This window comes from Aulonocara stuartgranti, assembly GCF_965226115.1.
Source record: "Aulonocara stuartgranti genome assembly, chromosome: 2".
NCBI lineage: Eukaryota > Metazoa > Chordata > Actinopteri > Cichliformes > Cichlidae > Aulonocara > Aulonocara stuartgranti.
The window spans coordinates 35632506-35657994 of NC_138940.1; the positions used below are offsets into that span (position 1 = coordinate 35632506).

Below are 25489 nucleotides of genomic sequence, written 5' to 3' on the forward strand. Positions count from 1 at the left end.
TGCTTAGTGTCTCTGCTGAGCTTCAGAAATTCAGTAGACTTGGATCAAATCGGGATCATTTCCTTTATTAATTTCTTTTTTAATCTGGTGGAGGAAACCGGTGGCATTGTAGTGACCTTCATGTTGTTAATCACTGCTTATTCATTTGGGGTGTGATTTCAAGGTGTCTCGTCCTTGTCCTCTTGTTGGTATGAACTTATGACGAAGACATCAGGTAACATCTGCTCACCCAATCCTTTTCAGATTGCAGCAGTAATGCCACTATCGTACAAGCATCTAAAGGAGCGCGACTAAAAGGCATCGAGGACTCATAACAGTCACGTCAACCTCATTCAGGGTCCCGTACCAAGGAAGAACGTCTGCCATCTGAAAGGAGGAGATGGAAAAAAATCAGAAGAAACGCGTTCGGTCCTTTGAGAGGGTTTAAAAGTCTTTTGACTTGTGTGTCTCCTTCTCCGTCCTTCGCTGTCCAACCTCAAAAAGCAGCCACCTCTCATGCATGCTTACAGAGCAGTGCTCTACATTCTTTTATACAGTATCTACTTAGACCCCAGGCATGAGTTTTCTTTCTTTTTTTTTTTTTTGTACCTTACTATAGAAGCGAATGCATACATGGCTGCCTTGTCAGTAGCTCTATTCATCTGCTGTTTTAACAAGCAGCTGAAATATCCACTTCAAGAATGCTAAATGTGCATGAAAGAAGGCTCAAAAGAACACAACTCCACCAACGTTTAGTCTCTGCATTCTACAAGCTTTTTTTAATATATTATCAACAGTTTCAGAGGTTATTCTACTTTAGTGTTATTACACTTTTCAACTGTTAAGTTTTAAATTGTTTCAAATATTTTAGTAAACACACTCCTCAACGGATCCAAATCATTTGGGATGAAAAGTTACTGAATGTGATTTCAGCCCAGCTCAGATCAGCTTAACGACTGTTAAAGTGGTTTTCTGGTTGTAGATGTTTATTTGTATCTAGTAATGCCATTTATATTGAATACTAAGATATGAGGGGTCAGCAGAGGTCATCTCAACCCTCAGTCCAAAAACTGCGTGTGTTTATGTAAGGCTAAGAAATGCATTAGAGATTTTAAGGATATTCTGGCAATGAGACATTGCTTGGAGCGTCACCTCCAATATTCCAACCTCAGAGATAGTTCAAGAGAGTCAGATTTGAATGAGAAAGTTAATATATGTACAGTAGTATAGAGATATATTGTTAGCATCTGCTCGAAGCCAAAAACATGAACGCAATGCGATCAGAGTCTGTCCGCACTCACGTGCCCTAAAAGTGATGTTTTGTTGTATGGGTGTGACACAAGTGTAGGGCAAATGCACTGGGTGAGAATAGCCACAAATGCCTGTGTGTAATGTAAACCAGGATTACTTGAAACCTTACTGATGTAGTTCTGTTAGACATTTTCTGCACTATTAAGGAAACTGGTTTCTGCATTGTGTAGATGGTCACCAAGGCACATGAATATATGCCTGAGCGCACACACGCACATATCAGAGAAGAACATTACATGAACAGTAACCACCTTACACATAATGTCACACATGTACTAGAGCCTAAATGAGGTATTTGTATTCTTAGCCATTTACAAGTTTGCTTATTTTGTCTCAGTCAGGCTGAAGTTGGGGATTAAAGAAAACCAGCTTCATCGGAATAGTTAATGCCACTGTGAGACTCTACTCTCTGGAGTGGACCGTTCGGCCCCTTGTTTCTTCCTTTAACTTGTGTGTAGTGCTTCATACATTCCATTTAAACATAATTACATGATTTCAGACACTTTTGATGATGCTTTGGTTTGTTTCTTTTCCCCCCCTTTCTTTTCTTCACAAGTGTATATTGTGTACTTTGCATATTTATTAAGTAAATGTAATTTGACTCACAAATGTTATATTTTTTATTACTTTCAGTTTTAAATTGTGGAGTGTGTTCTGCTTTGTGTCATTTTAGTTGGCCTGTTTTACTACAGCTCTGTTGTGAGACTGTGCCAGTGTCATTAAATAGTCAATTTTATCTACACAAAGGCAGGCAGACCCTCCTCTGTGAAGACATTCAGCATCCCAAAAATTAGCCTCGGACCCAATGCCACTACTTTTTGTCTGGTGGTTTAACTGCAAGTTGAAGTTGAAAGCGATCATTGTTACTGATTATTTATGTTTAGATGCCAATCTGTATAGAATATGTCTTTATGATGATTTTAACTACTGCTTCGCTGATCTCTGCTCAAACATGCTGTGTATTAAATCTCCCTGACTGTAACCTAAATAGCTGTAAAAATAAAATTTAAAAAAATCATCTGCACAATGGCAAATGCAGCTGTTAGGCCTAAGGGACTTTAAGGATTTATATGGAAAGCAGGGGTTTTGTTTTGTTTTTGTTTTGTTTGGTCACCTAAAGACCTGTGCCAGAGATAACTGGATGTAAGATGATTCACAGAAGGGGCTGCCTGCTTTGTTACCAGATATAAACCTTTAAGTTACATATATATGGAAAAAAGAAATGCTATTTTCGAAGCTTAAAATGTGTTCAAATCTAATTTTGCCTGTCTAAATTAAAAGTAAAAAGAATGGATTGTATTTTTAATGCAACCTTTTTCCAGCCACTTTTTTTTATAAAATCAAAATGTTAAAAAAATAAGAAAAAAAAATAAGCACGAGAGGCTTTGTGGTTGCGGACCCTGTCTGTGAGGGGTGGAGGTGGGCACAGCAGCAGTTCTGCACAGCAGGGACATCTTGCCACCTCCAGCCTTTTGGGTCTCCAGCTTCAACACTCTAAACCTCCAAGCTGAATGTACCTCTTTGAAAAAAAAATTATATTAAAAACCAGATGTTGTTCTTTAATAAAGCAGAATGTTTTGAAGATATACAAACTGCTTTGTGCTGCTTTGCACCACATGTTGTGTCAGCAGGTTTTGTCTGATGGAAGATCTGAATGTGTGTGCCTGAGAGGGGGGGGGGGGGGCTGAGAGGCTAAGCTGGATCAGCTGAGTGACTGCTCTCCCACTGCTCCATGCATGGCCTCGGATTAAAAAAAACAAAACATTAAATCGCCGTCACTGTATAGGAGAGATTTACATACATGCATATTTACACGTTTTCTGCACTCTGCAGTTGATCTATTCCAGGGAGTTGTGGGCTGAGCTGTGGGGAGTTGGGTTGAGAGAGAGAGACTGCAACAGTATGTACACAATGCCACTCTTTCATATTTGTTCTTCGGTTTGAATGTGATTGTTGTGTATTAAAGGCTGTTTCACAAGGGTCAAACTTGTTGGCTGAGGGTGTGGAAGATTTTAATTTTTTATCAATGGCGCTATTCTCCTCAGTTTGTGCATCTATATTATAGTGACACTGGAGAAATAGGCACATGAGCATGATAGCCAAGCAGCCTAACACTTCAGGCTACTGTTAGTCAGTGACATGCTGAAGGCTTGGTGTGTGTGAGAGAGCAGAAAAGTTGGGAGGGAGTTGGCACTATATCGGGTCCGGACTCTTGAGACCTGCGATGCAGAGCTGACGCATTAATGTTCAGAGAGAGGGAGAGTGCAGAGGGGAGAGGGAGGCAGCAGTGTCCAGATGGAGGAGCTCTGTTTGTTTTGAAGTAGCTGACTGCTGCTGAGAGCAGGGCAGGGTGGAGGGGGAAACCTCGCACTCGCTCGGGGCGACAACGAGACAACATACTAGTGTTTTGTTTGCCTGTGTGGACAGTTCTCCTGTCGTAGCTGTGCTGCTCAGTGTGGAGGCGCTCTATGCAGCTCAAGGTCAGGAACAGCCAGCGGCAGCCTCGGGGAATTGTCCCATCTGGATCTTGGGACCCGCGGAGGGAGGTGGGAAAACTTTCCTTGTTTAAATAAATGGCTATGGAGAGCCATGGGGCTGTGAAGAGGATGTGAGGCCCGGGATACTGTCACTACCTCCCAAAAGTAGCGTCAGTTCTCCTCTGGCTGATCTCGTGTCAGAGACGAAGGGAATGGGCCCAGCCTCACTGCAGGAGGACAGAGAGCTGAGGAAAGAGTCCAAGGAGGAGATGGAGAGCTACCGCTGCCTTCTACAGGCAGGCTCCCAGCTAGAGAGCACTCTGCAGCGTGAGTACACGTGATGCTGACAACCCACTTTAGACTTGTGGTAACCACCAGGCTTTTGAATGTAATCCTCTATCTGCTCTAAAACTAATTCCTTATTATTACATTTCAGATTGGTGCTTTCTGAACAGTGTAGCAGGAGGGTGCATTTGGTTTGATTTACAGTGTTCATTTGTGACTTCTGAGAAACGTGATGGGAGGTAACAGGAGAGCTGCACTCTCTTGGGTTAGGCAATATTATTGATGTGCCATTTCCTGTATCTCTGCCTCAACAGTGAGCTATTGCAGGGATTATGTTGGCTATTTTAGGCCATCACAGATGGATATTCTTCCATAGTAAGGATTTGTAACCTCGATATGCGAGGACTGTGGATTTTGGATCAGTGTAGGGGAGTGCAGGAAGCGAAAAACAAACCATTACTGTCAACTAAATCAAACAGAACACGAATAGATTTCTTATAAATTACATAATGCAGCTTGTAATTTTTCTTGGATGTTGACCCTTAGTTTACTGTTTACAGAATGGTTTACAGTTGTCACCCAATTTTAATTACTACACTTGGTGGAGGAAAGGAAAAGGTTGAACATAATAAAAAACTAAATACATAGTAATAACATCTCCAAACCCTAATGCTTTTGCCAATCATCATTTTGAAGTTGCCTTACAGAAGTGAACTGAACAAAGAAGGTGATGGAATGAACATATATAGCACCTGCTGTGACCGGAACACCTTTCTCCAGAGGATCCTGAGATTATTTCTGGATTTTGGGAGGCGAGAGTTCTTTGCCTAATTGATGGAACTTTGTCTCCTTATGTCTGCCGTGGGTTGTGGAAATAACAGACAGCATGGAAAAGTTCTGTCTAAGTCAAGCAAAAATGGTTGTCCCCTGGATGACATTTAAACTTTATTCTCTGGGATTGTCATAATCTCCTTATTGTACATTGCTGTACAAAACTAATCATGCATTTATCATTAATGATACATGCTAAAGTGCATTTTTCTTTATTAGGCTTACCCCTAGCATTCCATAAGCAGTTTTGTCTTGCAATCTTCCACCATACTCTTGACACCAAACTTTATAACTGAGAATACAATGATAATAACATTTCTGTTTCTGAAAAATTCTCTCCCATCGACTGTTTAGAAGCTTTTAGTGCTTAAGTATTGACTGACATTTCTGATGGGTCGCTTTAATCTCAGCTGACACTCAAACACCCTTTTATAGGTTCAGCTTCAACTGACACTTGAGCTGCTTTAAGTGCCTCAATTTGGAATGTCTCTCCCACTCAGTTTCATGCAGACATCTATAATTTTATGGCATTTATACCTGCAGAGTCAGAGGCAGCTGTGTTCTAGATACCACAGATTAATAAAATATGAAAGGGAAGCTCATGACTGAACACTACAAAGTAAAATGGCATGTAGCACATCATTAGCAAATATATCCAGTTATATATATTCTTATATTCAGAATAAATACAGTCACAGTATAACAAATTCTAACAAAATCACTGAAAGTATTTGGTGCAGGTCACATATCCTCAAAGTGAATATTAAAAGCACCAGGACTTCCAATCCGAAGCCTTTTTCTGTGATTGTGCAGGTTCTGCAATTCAGACCTTTCTGCTTTAAAACCAATCTAGATTGCTTGTATCCCAGCGGGTAGAATACTTTAATACTTAATTTTCTTCTACCCTTTTCTATCAGAATGCAGTCACCCACCAGTCTAATCCCCTTAGCATTTAAAGCTTCATTTAGCGAAATAACTCGTGACCTAAAAGCAGTATGAGGCTAGGCCACTCTGTACTGCGAAGCTGTTTGTATCTTTAAGAGGGGATTTCTTGCTCTGAAAGAGATTACGTGTGTCTACGTTTTGGGACTCTGTAATATCAGACTACAATATCATCCATGGGAATGCACGTTCTGCATTGAATCAGCCTTTTTATATTTTACTAAGAATTGCTGTTCTGTGTAAATAAACTGGGCAATATGAACAGTTTTTTGGACTTTATTATGAAATCACCAGTGGTACATTTCTTTTCTCTACAGAACATTTTAGTAAGTGTTAAATTGAAAGTCACATTTAAAGAGCTTCAGCAGCTTTAGTGCATTGGACTTGACATTTTATCAACATATTAATACTGCTATCTTATATTGAAGGGTGTGCTCTGCAGGCACTCCTCATTTTGTAGAGATTTATTTTCACTCGTGACATTTTCCTCCAGCAATCGTTGTTTAAAAGCATGCGATTCATTATTATAAAAGATTAATAAATGGAAAAGAACAGTGGCGGCGACTGCTTTATATAGAAGTGGTACGAAATCAACACTGATTTCATCTGTTTGGACAATAGAGATAAGCTCCTCTGCCTTCAGCTCAGCAAGCAGACTCAGAGGATTGGTCTGAGTCTAGATCTCTTGACCGGTATCAAATCTCTGCTTCCCAGCATACTGGCAAACATTCCTCCTTCTCTGTGACTAAGAACAGAAGAGCAAACAGAGGTTATTTGACTTTTACCCTAATGTCACCTGGAAAGGTCATGACGCAAGATAAAAGAGAATCAGTGTTTCCTCAGAGGAATAACTTTGGTAAAGTACACAAAGATTTACCTATTTATAAATTTCGTTATAGTTGTTATGGTACACAATGATTAGTGCTTTATATTTTCCACATTTTCCTGAGTGGTGTACAGTGAGGCACAAGGACTGATTGAAGGACCACAGGGCATTTTATTTGGCAGTGTTCTTAAGTGCTTTCAGTCACGAGATAGGCTGGTAATCTTGCAGGGTGAGGGCGAGGGGGGGGGGGCGAGTGCAGTGTTTCCACAAACTGGCACGTTTATTAAACACGCTGCAGTTTGCAGCCCAGGCTACCTCTCATTTGATCAAATAAAGCTGAAGTCTGCAGTGTGTACACTTTTGTACTCTGGACATGTTAGGGTGACAATAAAATTGCTTACATTAAACTTTTTACACATTTGCATGGTTTAATCCAATGCATCATGCACTCCTCTACATTCTTCCTGCTCACACAGTTTTATATCCACATATGCTGCATTAACCTGTTGGAAAATGTGCTTTATCATGAATTTACATTATATAAGATCTACTCATTTAAGACCTGTCCTAACCTTCTGAGTGGGTTGTGGCATCAGATAAAGATCATTATATAACTATTGCAGTGTGGCGGTAATTTCATCCTGAATCTACGTGTGCACAGTCCAATCACTGGTCCTGCAGGGGCCTGCTTGGCTTATCTCTTCTCTATTACAGAAACACATCAAATATTCAGCAGGTAGAAGTAGAGCTCATTACTTGCTCCCTGACAGCCTGACGGGCACTGTTACTGCAGTCGACTCATGGAAAATAACACCTTCTTTACTCTTCCTCTGTTTGGTTAGCCTTCTCTAATCTTTTTCTGGATGGATTTTTCTCTCTCGCAGCTTCAATTAATTTTTAATGTCTGTTCATTGTAGATGAGCACACAGTGACCTTTAGTATTGCTTTAACAAATAACCACCTTTTATAATGTGAGTAATATTCCTGGATGCAGTTTTGTCATAATTGGAGTGAAAGCCAGGAAGCTTTATTTGGTGATGCTGCTTATTTCCCCCCATTAAGCTTCACTATAAATGAGATCATCCACTAGATCCACTGGATGTACTGTAACAGAAAAGTGAGCATATGTTAGCAGTCACAACACAACAATGACTCATTGACTGTGTGTTTGCCTCCTGGACATATGGCTGACTAGAACACTAATAACACTGAGCATAAAATATGCAGGCAGACTTAAAAGTACCCCAATATCACTTCAGATGCTGTAATTTCACCTCACAGGATGGCTTCAGATGCAGGCTTTACATCTAACCACAGAGGCAGCTACTGAAAGTTCATGACCATGGATTGTACATGCTGATGTTTAATAATTCATCAGCAAAATTCCAAGTAGACAGAGGCTGGTCAGGTTTCAGTGAGCCATTCTTTTCTTCCTTGATGTAAAGGTGATTGTGTTATGTTACTGTCTTTATAAACAGCAACTCATAGTTAACTTTTTTTGATGTGATTAGGCCCATAGTTTGTTGGCCTCTGCACACCACCACAGCAGATTTAAAATAAAACAACCCAGATGTGATTGATGTGCAGACTTTCAGCTTGAATTCAAAGAGCTGAACAAAAGTATAGCAGTAACTGTTTAACTGTGACCTTCATTTTCAGAGTAAAAGGTAATTGGAAATTTGACTGACAGTTTTATGGTGAAATGAGACCTATTTTCTTCTTCTTGTTGTTTTTTTTTAAAATGACAATGAAGCAGGAATAATATCTGAACCTTATTCAGCGTGTTGAATTTGTATTTTACAGCTTTACATGGTAATTGTAAATATGAGGCCAAAAAGCCATGAATGCATGATCACAGAATTATTTCCATGTTCAAAATACATGACTACATAAAATCAAACAAAGTCAAGAACACTCTTGATGAGTAAGGAGTATCCTTGTCAAAGTGTACAATCAAGAGGCACCTTCATGGATGAAAATACAAAGCGCTTACAACCAGGTGCAAACCACTTGTTACAGGAAGTTCAGATCAGACTTTGGCACAAAACATCTAAAAAAAGTCTGCAAGTTCATTCAAAAATAGCTTTGAACAGATGATACGGCACACTTTGTCTCACAGTGATGAGAAGAGAAAAGTACGGAGGAGAGAAACAGCTCATGGAAAAAAAAAAGTATTCTACACTGACCAAATCAGTCACCTGATCTCAACCCAATAGAACAAGCGTTTCAGTTATTAGAATAAAACACTGAACATAAAAAGACCCACAAACAAGCGGGAGCTGAAGGTGGCTGTAGTAAAGGCTACAAAAGATTTTCAGTATTAAAAACAATCCTTAACCATCCAATCAGGCTGAGCCTCTGAAAATGGGAGACTATGTGTAAAAACGGCTGTAATCCCTTAACAGTTAACATAAAATTTTTGTTTAAAATTAAAAGTCTGCACTTCAATCATGGGTTGATTTCCACTGAAAATCCACTGTGGTATTATCCAGGAAAACAAAAAATTATGCAACTAACTTAATTTTAATTTAGATACATACCAAACGGGTGTTCTAAGGATAAAGCACAAAACAAATCCATGCTTTGTTTTGTTGTTTTTGTTTTTTACATTTAAGTGACTACTTGTTTATATTTTTGCACTGCTTTCCTAAAAGCTTGGATTTTTCTGACCTTCTTGCAGAGGTGACTGTGCCTGTGAGCATGAAGGAAGTGGGAGGCTATATAGAGAAACAGGTAGCATACCTGTCAGGTGAGTTTTGTTAATCATTTCCTTACTGTTATGTATCTTGTATCTTTGAAAGATAGTCATTGCTTTTTGTGCTTCCCAGGGGGCCGTGGGGAAGACTCCAGCGTTATCATCACTCTCCCAGAATGCTCAGCTTTCAGTGACATTCCAGAGGAAGCTCTAACCAAAGTTTTTACCTACCTCACTCTCATCCCTCGGTGTGTTCTTGCTCGTTTTTTTATGACTCTCTCACTCACTGCAGTGCACCAAAACCTCAGTTGCTTGTATTCTGAGCACAGCTGAACTGGCCTTTAGCGTTCATCATCTCAGGGTCAAATGCCCTTTCTGGTGTCCTCTAAGCCTCATTCTTTCAAGAGATTAAGGAAGCTTAAATCAGATTATTGGTCTTTCTTTTCCCTCACACATGATTTTGATTGGTATAAACATTTTTAGATAATATGGAATAATATGGATAATATGGAATTACAGTACCAAATATGTGCTTGTTTATGTTTGCTTATTTTGTATCTGTGTGCTCTAAAACAATAAATTCACAATCATTGCACAGACTTATACAAATGCCTATTACTGCTTGCAGAACGAGGCAACCTGGAGTCAAATTTATCATTATTTTAGACCGAAGGCTGGACACTTGGGCATCTATCAAAACGGCGCTTGCCAGGATAGCAGTAAGTTCCGTATATTTTATTTCATAAAAACTGTTTCTAACTTAATCGATGTGCAGAACAAATACATTATTTATCTTCACCTGTAAGCTGCAACGTTGCCCAGAAGCTGCTATTTAATTTAGGAGTTGCTCTCTCTGGTACTGAAACCGTGAACAATACCTGAATAGCACTATTAAAGCAATATTTTTTTCATTATAGTAATTTGTTAATTTTTCTCTTATGTTTTTGCGAGTAGTGCATAGTTTGCAGAAGACCCCGGTCTGGTCTGTATCGAATGTCCCGTCGCATAGGGCTGCAAATCTGTGAGTAAGCAAAAACTGAGTGATGACGCGGGATGCTGAGGAGAGGAAGGGATAAGGAAGACGAGCGGGAGGGGAGACGTTGCAGTGTACTGCCACGCTCTGCTGTCTGAGGCAGCAGCGGGCAGCAGCAGTGCTGCGGCTGTGGGCAGGCATCCGGAGGGAGCTGCATACCTCAGCTTGGCACAGATTTTCAGTGATCGGGCGGGCACTTATACTTTGCCGAGATGGCTTCCAATACCATGGCCGATTGCTTTTACCGGCGACGAATGCCGAAGATCCGGAGGAGCCCGGTAATAAGCCGCTGGTTTGTTTTAATCCATCATGTGAAGAGTTAAGTTGAAGTTACTAGGCGGGCAGGGCGAATGCAGCGGGGGCATCAGCTGTGGGTGCTGGCGAGTATAGCACTGCGGTGCAGAACGCGCTTTGTGCTTAGTCATGCGGTCGGTTGTATGTGATACCTGAGCGATCCCCTGTGTAGTTTGACTGATGACTTTTTGTAGTGCATGCATCCTGAGGGTAAGAGGTCGATTCGGGACAAGTAAATGTCCCATGCATATAAAATAAATTAAATAAATAACTCTGCTGCAGAGTTGACTCCTGCACCACTCGAAGCTACATAATGTAAACGATGTAAAGTACTTTGCCTATGCCTGAAGATATAAATGGCCTGTATTTGTATAGCGCTTTACTTAGTCCCTATGGACCCCAAAGCGCTTTACACTACATTCAGTCATCCACCCATTCTCACACACACTGGTGATGGCAGCTACATGGTAGCCACAGCTGCCCTGACAGAGGCGAGGCTGCCGGGCACTGGCGCCACCGGGCCCTCTGACCACCACCAGTAGGCAACGGGTGAAGTGTCTTGCCCAAGGACACGACGACCGAGACTGTCGGAGCCGGGGGCTCGAACCGGCAACCTTCCGAAGACGAACTGCCAACTGCCCCCAAAATAGGCATTTATTTTATTTGCTTGCCCTTTAGGTTCGAATGCAATACGCCTTAGTTACTTGTGGTTTTCAGCACATCTTCAGTTAGACTTGACTAGAATGCTGGTGAAATGCAGCCCTTATATTTGAGGTAAAATGTAGATCCCGAGCAGAAATTCCTACACGCAATGACCTCAGATAACCTGATGATGAAATCCAGAGGCCTGTAAATAGCAGTCTTCACTGACTGAACCTTGAATTCATCAGTCTGACAGTAATTGCTTGAGTGGCACACTCTAGCGATTACTGATTAACATTCACCCCTTTCTCTCCTTCTTCCTCTGCTTATAAAGCATACGTTCGTTTTTATGTTGATGCTGGAAAAAAGCTCATATATTTGTTTTTGTCCAACATAGTGAGGTTAGCTACAAAAGTTTAGATTTATACTGAGTCCTCCTAAATATGCCTCGTCATCAATCATACACTAACCCCTGTTTTTTATTTTATTGTATTTTTTTTATCCACATCAAGGCTTCCTTTCCTGGGAACCTCCACCTGGTCTTGGTGCTCCGACCTACCAGCTTCTTCCACCGTACTGTTACTGATATAGGCTTCCGCTTCAGCCAGGAGGACTTCATGCTCAAAATGCCAGTAAGGCAGCTCCTCCTCAGTTACCAAACATGTGTCCCATCAAAACGAGGTACACCTCATTCTTATTACAACCTTGAGCTCCATAAGTCACATGTTTTTTGGTGAACACCACCAAGAACCGAGAACTGATTTCAGTATGAACTTTTGACCTAATTATTATTAAATAATTATAGCAACCTCTTATGCATGCCAAATGGTTCTAATAATCCCATTAGCCAGAAAGCTACAGACCACACAGACGTGTCAGTAGTTGATCATACCATCTTCAGTATGGCAGACGTATTTGGACATTTTCTCATCTACAAAAACAACCTGTGATATCTTTTAAAACAAGAGTTATAAAGTGAGCATCTGTCAGGTCTCAGTTTCTGTCTGTACCTTTAGGTGGTGATGCTGAGTTCTGTCACAGACCTGCTGCGCTACATTGATGAGAACCAGCTGACGTCAGAGTTTGGAGGCACTCTGGACTACTGTCACAGTGACTGGATTGTTTTGCGGACGGTGAGCTCCAGATTCAAAAGCACAGTCCAGTCAAACAATAAAAATCTATCGTTCTACATTCCCTCTATGACAGAGCTGACATTTTTACAGATATTCAATATACATTCTGTCATCTTCCAAAGTATTCTTGAGTTTTCAAACCTCTCCAGAGTGACATCAGCATGCTCTTAATGTGGCTGTGCTGTCTTGCTTCTTTGCATATGTCACATCAGGGCCCTTTTTTACTGTTAAAACTCTATTAAGAACAGTGAGTCAAAGATTCTTCTTTTTTCCTACTCAAATGAATACTACAGTGTAATTAATTGTCTATGCACTCATATTGCTTTGTTTTTGCGTTTGCATTTCTCAATACAGGCCATTGAAAGTTTCGCTGTAACAGTCAAAGACATTGCACAGATGCTACAGGGCTTTGGTACTGAGCTGGCAGAGACGGAGCTGCCTGAAGAGGCGAAAGCCATAGAGTATCTCCTCGAGTTGCACACGGACAAGTACAGAAAACTGAAAGTAAGTACAGAAAACTGATGTTTTCCATTGAGATACGTTTAGTAATATCAAAACTTTGACATTAATCTAGTGTTATGTGCTACAATCTTTTCCTCCTTTGGAAGGATGCAATCAGGTCGGTGTCAAAGGAGGGTCGTCATCTTCTCTCCAGCCTGGAGACCACTGCGAAGGAGGATGACTCCCAGTGGGACGTGAAGCTGGACTGGGAGACTGTGCAAAGGTAAATTATCTTCAAGCAACAGTTTTTGTCTTGTAGCTGTTTTAAAAAAGTATATTTCAAAGTAAAATTGTAATCTACACCGTCCTTCTTCTAGCCAAAGTGTAAAACTAATGCTTACTGAGCAGTAGCTTTAATAGGAGAAGCAAATGAGATCAAAGGGAATGCACTTCGTGTTTTTAGGCTTCTCGCCCAGCTCAGAGACATGGAGTCTGCCTTTGACGGCTTTTTTGAGAAGCATCATCTAAAGCTCCATCAGTATCTCCAGTTGCTCAGATATGAGCAAAGCTTTCAGGAGGTAAGGTTGTCATCTACCTGTCTGTCTATGTTTGTGTTTTTGTGACTAATGCCTCTGGAATCTAACAGAGGTCTGCTTTATAGTTAGTCTTTTCTTTTCTGTTTAGATGGAGTTATGTCTAGAGCATCTCACAGCTCAGGAGAGGGAACTATGCATATCTGCGAACAGTCTGGCTGAAACAGAACAGGCCCTCAAAAGGCTGAACAATCTAGAGTCCAATGCACAGGTCAGTGTTTCTCCAACATTAATTAAAATTAAGCTTTTTTTTTTGCTCTGCTACTATTTAAATTAAAATGAGGTAATTTTAGTGTGTATTTACAGCACCAAATTCTAACTCAAATTTCCTTTAAATAACTAAACTGTATAATATGTCCGGAGGTACTATATTTTTGCATATACCTGTATATGTGTATAGTGTTGCCAGAATCTTTCAGTTTTTATAGTACGTCCAATAAAACTGACTCCTTCCTTGGTGTGATTCCCTGTTGATCAGGAGGTGACAGCTCGGGCCCAGATAATCATCCTTCATGGACACCAGCTATCAGCTGGTCACCACTATGCCATGGCTCTCATCATGCAACGCTGCAATGAGCTTCGTCACTACTGTGATACACTCACTGCTGCTCTCAAGTCCAAACACACTCGTCTTCTGCAAACACACCAGATGCTGCTTTGTCTTGGGCAGGTATTTAGAGATACACATTTATATACGAACATGCAAGCACACTCATATCTCTTGTATGATACGCATGCGCCCTTTGTCTTCAGGCCCAGACTTGGTGTGATGATGCGGCATATCTACTGGCCAATCAGCTAGTAGATAAGTTTCAGTCTAAGGAGGGGGCCCAGGCTGCTCTGAGGGACATTGAGAAGCTCTTGGAAGGGGCTCCGTCTATGCTGAGCTCAGGACTTGACATTGTAACCGCTGAATATGAGGCTGTTATTACACCTCATTTTCAAGTAAGCTAACCGACCCTAATATGTGAAAACAATGTTACAAAACCAAACGTATAATGAGAGAAATTCCGACCTAATTCAAGCAGTCGCATTATTGGATTGTTACATTAAAATGAAAACTCCTTTGCCTTACATCTCTTCTCTCTCCCTCTCCCTTTCTTTTTGGCTCTCTGTAGGCCCAGATTGGGAAAATGTTTGAGAAGCACGCAGCAGTACAGCAGATGATCCAGAATCGACAGGCTTGTCTAAGGAAGCTGGCTGATAAACACGTACGACCGGTCCAACTGGTGGCCCCCAGGCCTGAAAACACACCACGATCCAAGTCTCCGCTCTTCTCTCCAAAACATGGTACAGCACAGGCACACAGATACAAACCAGCTTACTTCAAAAGAAGAATCGTTATTGAAATAGAGAATTTGTCACCCCGTTTATGAACACAAATGATGACTTTTTTTCTTTTTTTTTCTCACACTGGATGAAGTATCACTTGTCCTCAATTAAATGCCCAAATTTGCAGCGTATGGTATAAGCTCACACTGTTGGCTCTCCTTCTTGTTTCTTTCTTTTAGGCACCATGATTCATTGAACACATGACATGTAACATTATCAGATACATTCACTGTCTAGCAACTAGGTTTTCCTCAATGGCCGTCAGGTTTAGCACACCCCCGTTACAAATGAGCTAGAGCAGGGGTCGCAGGTATAATCGGTCCACTGGGAAATGCCTGACTAAGCTATTAGTCATGTTGGTTGCTATACAACCATATGTGGTTCATATACATTGAAGAACTTTTCTTCTCCTGCTATGTCTCACGGGAGGCTGCACAAAGCTAACATTATGCAGCATATCCAACTGACATAGTATGTGTTATCTGGTGTCTGTGTTTGTGTTTTTTAAGAATGTGCAACTGTAAAAAGATTATTCTCCATTCATGTCTTTAATGTTTTTTTCTGCATAGCAGGAAACCATACTAATGAGAGAAAGAGCGGCAGTGGTTATGAGCCCCTTAGAGGCTTCTTAGATACTCGGTACACCTTTATCTCTGTATGAAAAGAGATAAATGAAAAAGAGGGTTAGATCTGATCTGATTCATTTTATCTGGTTCAAATATATATTTCGTCCTCACACATGCGTATACCCACATAACTGATGATAACGCTCAGCTGAGCTTCGACTGTTGTGGAGGGATTCAGCTGGGATCACAAATACACTCACAGGCCTGCTTTAAACCTGTACATGCTGCTTTGGTATCACACCTTTACAGAAAACAACTTATCATAATGCAAATTATGATTATAAATCTGTGGATCACAAATCACTTGTGTATTATTTAGTGTTGATGCTTTAATTAGTCATCTCTTCGGTAATAAACTGTTTTTGAATCCCACTCTTGATGAGTTGTTGCTGATCTTGCTTTCATAGGTGATGGATTGAAGTTCACATTCGATCTTTCTCTGCCTGGGAAAAGAGCATCGAGAAAGGTCCCCAACTCTCGAAAAGTACGTAACAAATAAAAGTTGTGCTTATTTACTTCCATTTTCACGCCATCTCCAAACTTCGTCATTTCATTACGTAACTTTTCTTATTTGGCCCAATAAATTGTTAAGTGCATTAAAATTTTGTCTAAACCCAAATGGAAGAGTCAGTGCTGTCCATCTGTGGTGTGTTCAGATAGAGGTGATGCACGACTACCAGGAGAGCCGGAGCTGTGTGTCGTACAGTCTGGATGGAGACGACAGCCCAGATCTCTTGAAGCGGTGAGGAGGAAGCATCCGTCCACCCATCTGTCTGTCATCAGTACTGCTCTTGATGCTGTTTACTTAGCTATTCTCTTTGTTCAGTGCTAATGATGTCCTCTATCTCTTTCTACTTTTGCATGCTTGTATATGTTTGTGTCACAGTCATGTAATGAGGGAACTCATAGAAACTGAAAGAATCTATGTGGAAGAGCTGCTGTCAGTGTTACTGGTAAGAAATCATAGTTTCTTTTAATTTAAAGTAAATATGAGATTCTCCTTGTTAAATACTACTAAATGTGTGCACTGTATGTTTACGATCGTTTGAATTCAGATTGAGTCAAATGATTCTTTGTGATTAATAAGTAATGCTGTTTTCATAAACCATATATTTCTTCTGTCATGTTCCTCTAAATAATGCAGGGTTACAGGGCTGAAATGGACAACCCAGCTCTGTCGGGGGTCCTGCCCCCAATACTTCGCAGTAAGAGAGACATTCTCTTTGGAAACATGCCAGAGATTTACAATTTTCACAGCAGGTGAATGATTAAGGACTCATATCCCATTTAGACTTGATAAAACATGAAAAAATAAAGACAAATAATAATGATTAATGAGATCTAGACATATATTTGTTCAATTTACAAGTCAAATATGCTGGGACACAATAATTCTGTTGTAAAAGGCTGTTTTTAACTATAGTGCTTACTGCAGTGTGAGCTGCGAGCTCATGTTTCAGTTATTGTATAAAGGGTAATTTGTAGAATGGTTGTTCTTAGACCGCTTTCTTTGGCTTTTGACATCTATTTTTTGATCTTTTGGACTTTTATGGGAATTCAGAGTTTTCCTTCAGGACCTGGAAGGATGCCTGGAGGCTCCTGAAGCTGTGGGAGCGTGTTTTCTGGAGCGGGTGAGATGATGGGGTTTTTGCAGCTTCTTTTTTATATGTTGATCATTTGTACATAATTTACAGACATATTTTAAGACATGTTCCTTTTTTCCTGTCCCTTCAGAAAGAAAGCTTCCAAATGTACGAAAGCTACTGTCAGAATAAACTACGCTCAGAGGCACTGTGGAGACAATTCTCAGATTGCGGCTTCTTTTTGGTTAGTTGACTTTACATCAAGAAATTCTTAAACTGTTTTGACACAATGTAAAAGATTACTTTAAGTGCCCACTTCATTTATTAGTTCACACAAGCATACAACATAGACCACTGCCGTTTGAAACAATTTTAATACCACCAGTTCAGAATAAATGTGTTTTAAATTGTAGTAAGAATTGAAATGCTATGATGTGTCACTGGCAACATTGCACTGATTGATGTTTTTTTTATCTTCCTTTTGAAGGAGTGTCAAAAAAAGCTGGAGCACAAACTGGGCCTGGATTCCTATCTGTTGAAACCTATCCAGCGCCTCACAAAATACCAGCTGCTGCTGAAGGTTAGAAAGCTAAACCATATTATGCAAATGTATAGAAAGTCAATATATGATTCAAATGTATTTAGAAGTCAATCTGCATGTGAGGTGGGATACTTTTATTTCCACAACACTGGCCTTAAATATGTTCTTCAGATGGTCCAGCACACTTGCTTTATACAAGCTCACACAGAGCTGTCATGTGGGATTATTTTAAATGTGCACTTCATATATCCTAGCATGCAAATACAGCAAACAGCATCTTAAATGCACTCATTATAATTAATAAAAAGATATCATTGAAAATACCTGCTGTAGCAAATGTGCCAATTTGCTGGCGTTCGTTAACTCTTAGTACAGAATCTGCTGAATAGGCTCAGGTCCAACAACACTTACAGTCTTTACCATCCAAATGCACAGCTTTGTGCCATGTTTGTGTGTAAGTTTGCATGCATTTTCTTTTGTGTGTGTATTTACCTACATGTGCTGTGTTTCTGTATTTTCAGGAGCTGATAAAATATAGCACAGACTGTGAGGGCACCTCTGAACTCCAGGGGGCACTAGCAGCCATGCTGGACCTTCTCAAATCAGTCAATGACTCCATGCACCAGATTGCAATCACAGGATATGAGGTGAAGTACATTTTGACTGATAAGAGTGACAATCTATGAATTGCTACATTATAAATAGCCAAAATATATTTGCAACAAAGGTTTATGCATACATCCCCTCCCCTCTACTATACACAGGGTGATATTTGTGAGCTGGGCCGTGTGCTGATGCAGGGATCCTTCAGTGTGTGGATCAGCCATAAAAAGGGCCCCACTCGCATGAAGGAGATGGCTCGTTTCAAGCCAATGCAGCGGCACCTCTTCTTGTACGAGAGAGCTCTACTTTTATGCAAGCGAAGGGAGGAGCATGGAGATGGCTGTGACAAGACCCCTTCATACAGCTTCAAACATTGTCTCAAGGTTTGTCTAATTTTAAGCAATGCAGTAGTTTTCTGGAAGAGTGGCCACTTCTTTTTAAGGAAAATCAGTGCTTTCTTATGGTTTGATGAGTAGAAATTAGAACATTTTGGTTCACCGCAGGGGTCATGAGAAAATTTCAAATTTCAATTAATCTGACAACACAACAGTTTTCCAGAGCTCTAACCTTCAGTGTGTGGATGCCATAGTGAACTGTGTTAACATACAGTTATTTCCTTGACTGAGTCATGCCTGTTTTTAACACAGGGCCTAAAGATCGCACACATCTTATATTGATTTTTGGCCTTATCTGGATCTCAGGAGAGATTTTTCCAGATTCCCTGAACCTTTCAATGGTATTATGAACTGTAGATGATCAGATATTCAAACTTTTTATGATTTTAAATGAAATGAAAACTTGTTCCATGATTTGTAGATTCAGGTTTTACAGTATGGTGAATATTTGCATTCCTTTACTGCTGAAAACCTCTGCTTCTCTAAGATGCACTTTTTTTAATCACCAGTCATGATGCTGACCAGTTGCCATGGAACTTGTTTAGTTATTTCAGCTGTTTATTTTTGTTGTTTTTACAGACTTTGGCTGTCCTCTCCCAACTTTTTTGTGACACTTTACTGCCATCAAATTCAAAATAAGATAGTATTGTCTTAAAATGGTATGTTTTCTTAGTTTATACATTTGTTATGTTTAAATATGTATGCACTATAGTGTCCACAACATGCAATACATGGTGTACAGAAGGCAAAATTTATATGAGTTTATAGATTTGTAAATTACAATTGAGGAATTCCAGAAATCTAAGGATGAAAATAGAAGAAAATAATTTGAAACAAAGCCAACCTATAGTTTAAAAAAATCACAATACTTTGGATACAAATGGTCTGTCCATGACATCTAATCTGTTCTTTTGTTTTAATAAAAAGTGATGAAATAGATCTGAAGATGCTGAGTTAATACTACTGTCTTTATCGTGAGCTCCTAGCACATGTGCTGCTCACACAACATGTGTGTGTTCCTGTAACACTTCTTTTATTGTGTGTAGATTTGTTGAAGTTGTCACAGTTGGTGTCACACTAACAGCTGCAGCTCTTGATTTATTATTGAGGGTGTGGGAAGGAAGAAGTCACACAGCGGAGGTGTGCGTGTGACCGCAAATGCTTGTGTTGCGACGGGACAGATGTGTTAACATGATGTAACACTGATGTATGATGTGCTGTTTGCCCTGCCAGTCCCAGCTTCGGTGTAAACAGTGTATGTCTCTTGGCAGATGACTGCTGTGGGGATCACAGAAAATGTCAAGGGAGATGTGAAGAAGTTTGAGATCTGGTACAGTGGCAGGGAGGAAGTGTATGTGGTTCAGGTAAGGCAGCATTTTTAAAAACATTTAAATTAAAGCTGTAATGCAAAATCTGTTGGTTTTGCTCGTATTCATTCCCAGTTAGCAAGATATATATGGTTTGGGGATGTTATTCAAACAAAAAAAAAGATATATTATTATTTATTTAAAATATCTATTTAAAGTCATCATATTGTTGCACATATTAATTACAAATAAAGAAGAAATGGTAACGTAGCTGGAGAAAAACATGTTCAGATTTTTTAAAATCCAAATGACTCTTCTTGTTTATTGTTTGTGTTTTTCTTCAGGCTCCTACAGTGGAGGTGAAGATGGCCTGGCTCAATGAGCTCCGTAGAATCCTGACTAACCAGCAGAAGATGCTTAGAGGTCTGAGAGCAACTTAAGTTAATATGGGAAAAAGAATTCTCAGCATAAAGGTTCCCTTTAACCGTCAGAGCTTTGAACTGACTCTCACAGCACTCAGAGAGCAAGAGTTCAGATTCAAAGTTCCACAGTTGGTGGGTTAGCCTTTATGCTCAGTTTCTTCATCCTGCGCTTTTCTTAAAAGAAAGAAATTGAGTTAATAGTCAACTTACAGACTTGGCTCATCTCTCCTTATATGTCTATAATATAGTACCTTTTCCTCACAGATGAAGCATATCAACACGGCCACATCGTTGACCATATGCCACTTTCTCCACCACTCTCTGAGAGGTCAGTGCCTACAGCTGACTATAGACGGTTATTTACACTGTTGTAAGTGCATGACTGTAGGCTGTAGTTGCACAAACACACAAACCTATGCAAAACACGCCCATATGTAGTCAGTGCTAAAACATTTGCATTTGCTGAGTTTTCACATGTGATAGAGCTTGAGTGAATGAGACATTTCACACGGCCCTGGTAGGAGGCTGTGTGTGGCGGTGTATGAAAATGGGCACATGCCCGACTGTGTTCACTGCTGTCTAGTTGCCTATCCCCACTCCTCCCGTCCCCTACCTGCAGGGGCATGCGGCCGTCCAGAGGGGTTCCCAGGGGCTGTCTGCCGGGGCTGGACTTTGTATCGCTGTCAGCTGACGTGTTTCTGTGCCTGCGGTCCCGGAGCCCCCGTCCCCGAAGCCCCCGGCAACGCCCCCGGCCACGTCCCTGCCACTACCCACAGCGCCACTGACCTGCTGTTAACGCTCAGTGGTAAACAGCTTGGCCCAGCCTGGCTTGATTCACCCTGGCATGACCCATGTGGCCCGCCTTAAGGATTAAAAACCCTGGGCTGCTGTGTTTGCAAACTGATCGCCAGCTACACCCACTTTTATAAGCCTCATTCCAGTCCATAATTGATCCCCAAATACTCCTGCCAGCGTCTCAGCAGTTCCATCATAGCTTTCTAATACAGTTTCTAACACAATCTTATTTCTTGCACCTCAGATTTTCTATTTTGCATGTAATTGTAAGGACAAACAGAAGAAGAGTTTAAGTTTCATTCCATTTTTTAATTTCTTCATGACAGCCGCTTCTTGAGATGGGCCTCGTTTTTTGAGATCTGATCAAGCATCCGGGAAATTTGCTTTGCTGAAAACTTCTTATTCAGCATCCAATAATAAAGTTGTTAAATCTCTACATTTGGATCTTAATAAATCGAGACCAGATCTTTCCTTGTGCCAGTGGTCTGTAAGTACTACTTCCCACCCTTTACAAAGAGGCTTGCAAATGGCTGCTGTGCTCTGTGTTGTATGGCTGGTGCCTAAGAGGCCATTGGTGTATGAGAAACAACAGGAAAGAGTTGTTCTTAACAGACTCACCTGGGGCAGCATTTACACTTCCCATGTGTTATTACTGTAGAAGTCATAGTCTGACCCCAGTGCATGGTTGAGGATAATGCCTGTCCTGAGTGTTTCTGACTCTGTGCACTATTTGGTCTCATGTTGTTTTGTGTTATTTTCCCAGCAAACAGCAGAGGGCATCAGTGAGTTCAGAGGAGACAGAGTCTGGGAGGAGCAGTCCAGACCCCCAGCCCCACTCCCCGAAACACCAGCACAACCGTAGGAGTGAGTAAAATCTCATCGCTGCGCATTTATGTTATAATCAAGTAGATACTTAGTAACTAAATCACAAAAAAAATAATAATAAAGGGAATCTTGCAAACTATACCTGCATTGCACACTGTTGTGCCGCTGTTGCTGATTTTCTTCAAAATCGTAAACTAATATAGATATTTGACTTTTCCCCCCTCAGCAGTTCAGGTGTACTTTGATCTGAAGAAACAAGTACATCGAGGATTACAAGGGAAAAAGGTCCATCTACTGAGATTAGCTTTTGATTCCACCTTCTTATTAATTTCCCAGTAAGTGACAAAGGGGTCATTGTGATGTCGACATAGTTACTAAGTATCTACGTGGTGCCTTTTAAGATGTGGTATTTGGAAGAATGTGCTTGCTGATGCCTTTAACAGAAAAAAGTCATGTATGTGTCCCAGGCTGGCCAGGAGCTCCTCACTCCGTAGACATCTGCGAGGGTCTGGAGGAGTGGCCTGGAGGTCGCGACCCCTTCCATCCATCTGACACAGAGGAGGAGGTTTTGGTGCAACTGGTGAGACCAAATGCAACTACAGATACTGTATAAACTAAAATTCTCCCAGCTTTTTTTGTAACCTCTATTATCTAGTTAAATGCCAAAAAAGGAAAGTTGTCTTATCTCTCTTTGAAATTTCCCCACACATATTATGAAACATTTCCCATATTGCTTTTGCCTGTAAGTCATCTTTTACTGCAAAATACCCAACCATACTTATTGTACTTTTTAAGACTATTACTGTTACTTTTTCAGATAATTTTGAACCTTTTTTAAAATCTATTTTGGGGCTGTTGTGCCTGTTATTAATCGCTCTCTTTAATATTTTCTTCTTCATCGTGCCTTTTTTATGCCACACTTTGTAACACCTGCTTTCAGAAGCGACGTATAAATAAATCTGCTTGACAGTTTTCCTTCTCTGTTAGTCTCCAGGCAGATACAGGGTTTTGGCTGACTGTCTCCAAAATGGACCAGACAGCATCATCATCAAACGTGGAGACGTCATCCAACTACAATGTGAAGACAACAGGGGGCGCTGGTGAGTTTTCAGCCACTTTCAGCAAACCCTGTCAATGGGGCTTAGTGATCAGCCGAACTACCAGCGTGTGAATGGATACAGTTATTTTCCTTCCCTCCTGTAAACACTTTCCTCACAATTCTTCATCCTGGTGGAAAGGCTGGTGAAAAATGTGACTCTGCAACAAGAGGGCTTCTTACCAGCTGCCACCCTGCAGCTGATTATAGGAGGCAGCAGGCACGAAAACTCCTCCAGACTAGGGGGTAAAGACGAGACCTAGACTTCCATCTCACAATAATATTGAGTATTTCTTAACTCTGATTCTCTTCTCTAAAAGTCTGTGTATTTTCTCGTAGACCCAGGAAACCTGAAGGTGAGAAAGCTCAGCTCCCCATAGAGAAGAAAGCACATATTGTGATTATATTTACCTTTGGGTGAGAATGAACAGACAGAAAGCAGACTGAGCCATAGCTGTCTCATAACTGATCCTCCCATGCCGTCTTCTTTCATCAACGTTCAGTCATTAAAAAGACAAACATGGAAATCTACACAACAGTTTTTTTTCTATGGCTTTGACTGACAATCTCCTAAACCAGAGTTTTCTGACAGTGAAGGTGTGGAGAGGTACCAGCACAAAGACACTGGAGCTGATGAAACCACTACGGACAATCAACAAGCTACCCCCGGATCTTGTTTGGTCTTCCTCTTTTCTCATTAGTGATAAATATCTCTTCCCTCTGGCGCTCACTTTGCAACACATGCAATCGGGATGCGAGTTTGCTGCTTAAACAATGGGTCATTTCACAGTCTGTGGACTCTTCAATCCTAATACTTGAGGTTAAAGTAACTTTATGGGTTTGTGTGTGTGTGTGAGCTCCTGTCTCAGTATGTGATGAATGGATGCTAACCCAGGATTTGCCTAAAAACCTTTCTTAAAACATATACATGCCACCGCATGCGGTGTCATTTTTAACATTTACTGTATCTCGGCGTTTCATCTCGTCATTGCATTTTTCTTACATTTTGCTCCTTAAGGCGTCCTCTTCTGTACAGTACGGGAGTTATAATGCCAAATTGTGCCATGCCATAATGCCTTTTTTATTCTTGCTCTTGTAGAGTCTTTTGTATACTGTTTGCAAAATCAAATACTCTGTCCTTGCTTTAAACTGACCTCACAAACATTCAATGGGCACTTTAATATGGTGGAAGAATGATGGAAACTAAAAATCCACCTATTGTTTACCGAATGTGTTCATTGCTCGCTGCTTTACCTCTCTTACTGTGCATTTCCTTGTGTTCTAGATGCTATTGTCTTTGTTTATTCTTCTGTGATGTATGATGAATGTATGAGGGAGGCAGGGAAGACACATGCCTCCTGCATGCAGGAAGCAGTTGACGTGTCAAAGATGGTAATGTAAGGCACAGGCAAATATGATGAAGATTGATGGCAATGTATTCCTCTGTGTGTGCCATAGACAAGTGGGAGGCACATGCCACAGAGCCCTCAAACACTGTCATTTTCATCATGATCTTTTGGGAGCTGTCTTGTCAAATGCAGCAAAGGAAGAAATCCTGAAGCAGAATGAGAGAGAATGATATGCTGCGTGTACTCGGCCATCACAGAGGCAAATTGTTTCTTCGCCAGCATTACAGCTCAGTTAATCTTGGGTTCCTCTTTAAAATGGATCATACAGCCAACATGAAATATACCCTCTGTATTGAACACTTAATTAAATATTGATTGCAGACTTATATGAATTTACCACATCAAATTGAGCCCCCGGTCGGAGGGCTGGCTTTGATACGATGCATTTGATATGGAAATGAATCTAGAAAGCAGAAGGGGCCATTTCCTGTGTTGTTAATTTATTTATTTTACTGTCAAGTCCCAAATGAAATTACATACCCATATTTTTACAGGAGCTATGCTTGATTCTTGTGCAACATCTCCTTTATTTGCTCTATTAGCTTATATGAGAAAAATCACATTGTTTGTTTGTCATTTCAATCCAAAATGCTGCAGAATTTGCACAGATTTCCAGCTCGGGAAGCAAAAATCATGCTTGAGACGTTCTGTCTCTTGATGAGCCATATACCCTACGCTAGTTGCTGAACATTTCTTTCGATAAAAATGCATGGCAACCGAACAATGAGTTGGTTTGTATTATTAAAGTCATCACTCTACACAGGCATTTTTTGTACAGCTTTTCTTATGTAAAGAAAGCCAAATGCAAAAGTATTTGCTGCAATAATATGTTTTTTAAGTGATAAAATAATAGTTGTTTTGACACGGTGATATGGTGGCTCACAACTAAGCCCGGTCTTTGTCATTCACCCTGATTTAATCTATTATTTCTGTCATGTTTCAGTAGCAGCTGTCTTAAATAATAAAACTGCAGAATTTTCTCTTTTTGTTGAGCTTTTGGTCAAATTTAATTTGATGTTTGGCTTTTCAGATTTTCGTTTTATTCATCTTTCTTATCAAATTCATTCACATAA

The 25489-nt window shown here is 40.5% G+C and overlaps 2 protein-coding genes across 6 annotated transcripts in view; both read left to right on the top strand.

Annotated features, from left to right (window-relative positions):
* atp11c (ATPase phospholipid transporting 11C (ATP11C blood group)) overlaps nucleotides 1-3276 on the top strand; it is a 43118-nt gene extending 39842 nt beyond the window's left edge. For all 5 annotated transcript variants that reach the window (XM_082556368.1, XM_082556369.1, XM_082556370.1 and 2 more), the window contains one exon: nucleotides 244-3276. Coding sequence is in view for 2 of the 5 variants with exons in the window: in XM_082556371.1 (XP_082412497.1) it covers nucleotides 244-294 (51 nt within the window). In the remaining 3 variants the exon portion in view is untranslated. The remainder of the gene's footprint in view (nucleotides 1-243) is intronic.
* A 35-nt stretch (nucleotides 3277-3311) lies between these two features.
* On the top strand, nucleotides 3312-25408 carry mcf2a (MCF.2 cell line derived transforming sequence a). Its single transcript, XM_082556413.1, has 30 exons — nucleotides 3312-4094; nucleotides 9332-9400; nucleotides 9480-9594; nucleotides 9975-10065; nucleotides 11828-11947; nucleotides 12332-12448; nucleotides 12803-12952; nucleotides 13057-13172; nucleotides 13353-13467; nucleotides 13574-13693; nucleotides 13961-14152; nucleotides 14236-14427; nucleotides 14601-14772; nucleotides 15848-15924; nucleotides 16097-16182; nucleotides 16327-16393; nucleotides 16585-16700; nucleotides 17002-17071; nucleotides 17175-17267; nucleotides 17511-17603; nucleotides 18086-18211; nucleotides 18329-18550; nucleotides 19834-19926; nucleotides 20214-20292; nucleotides 20556-20619; nucleotides 21850-21950; nucleotides 22379-22491; nucleotides 22899-23011; nucleotides 23150-23253; nucleotides 23347-25408. Exons 1-30 carry the CDS (start codon nucleotides 3980-3982, stop codon nucleotides 23385-23387), a joined length of 3342 nt encoding a protein of 1113 aa, XP_082412539.1. The 5' UTR covers nucleotides 3312-3979; the 3' UTR covers nucleotides 23388-25408.
* Nucleotides 25409-25489: the final 81 nt, after the last annotated feature.

Coding starts and splice junctions, on each gene's coding strand:
- mcf2a (XM_082556413.1), top strand. CDS start 3,980: ATGGGCCCAGCCTCACTGCAGGAGGACAGAGAGCTGAGGAAAGAGTCC. Junction 11,948..12,331: donor ACTTCATGCTCAAAATGCCA/GTAAGGCAGCTC, acceptor CTGTACCTTTAG/GTGGTGATGCTGAGTTCTGT. Junction 12,953..13,056: donor ACAAGTACAGAAAACTGAAA/GTAAGTACAGAA, acceptor CTCCTTTGGAAG/GATGCAATCAGGTCGGTGTC.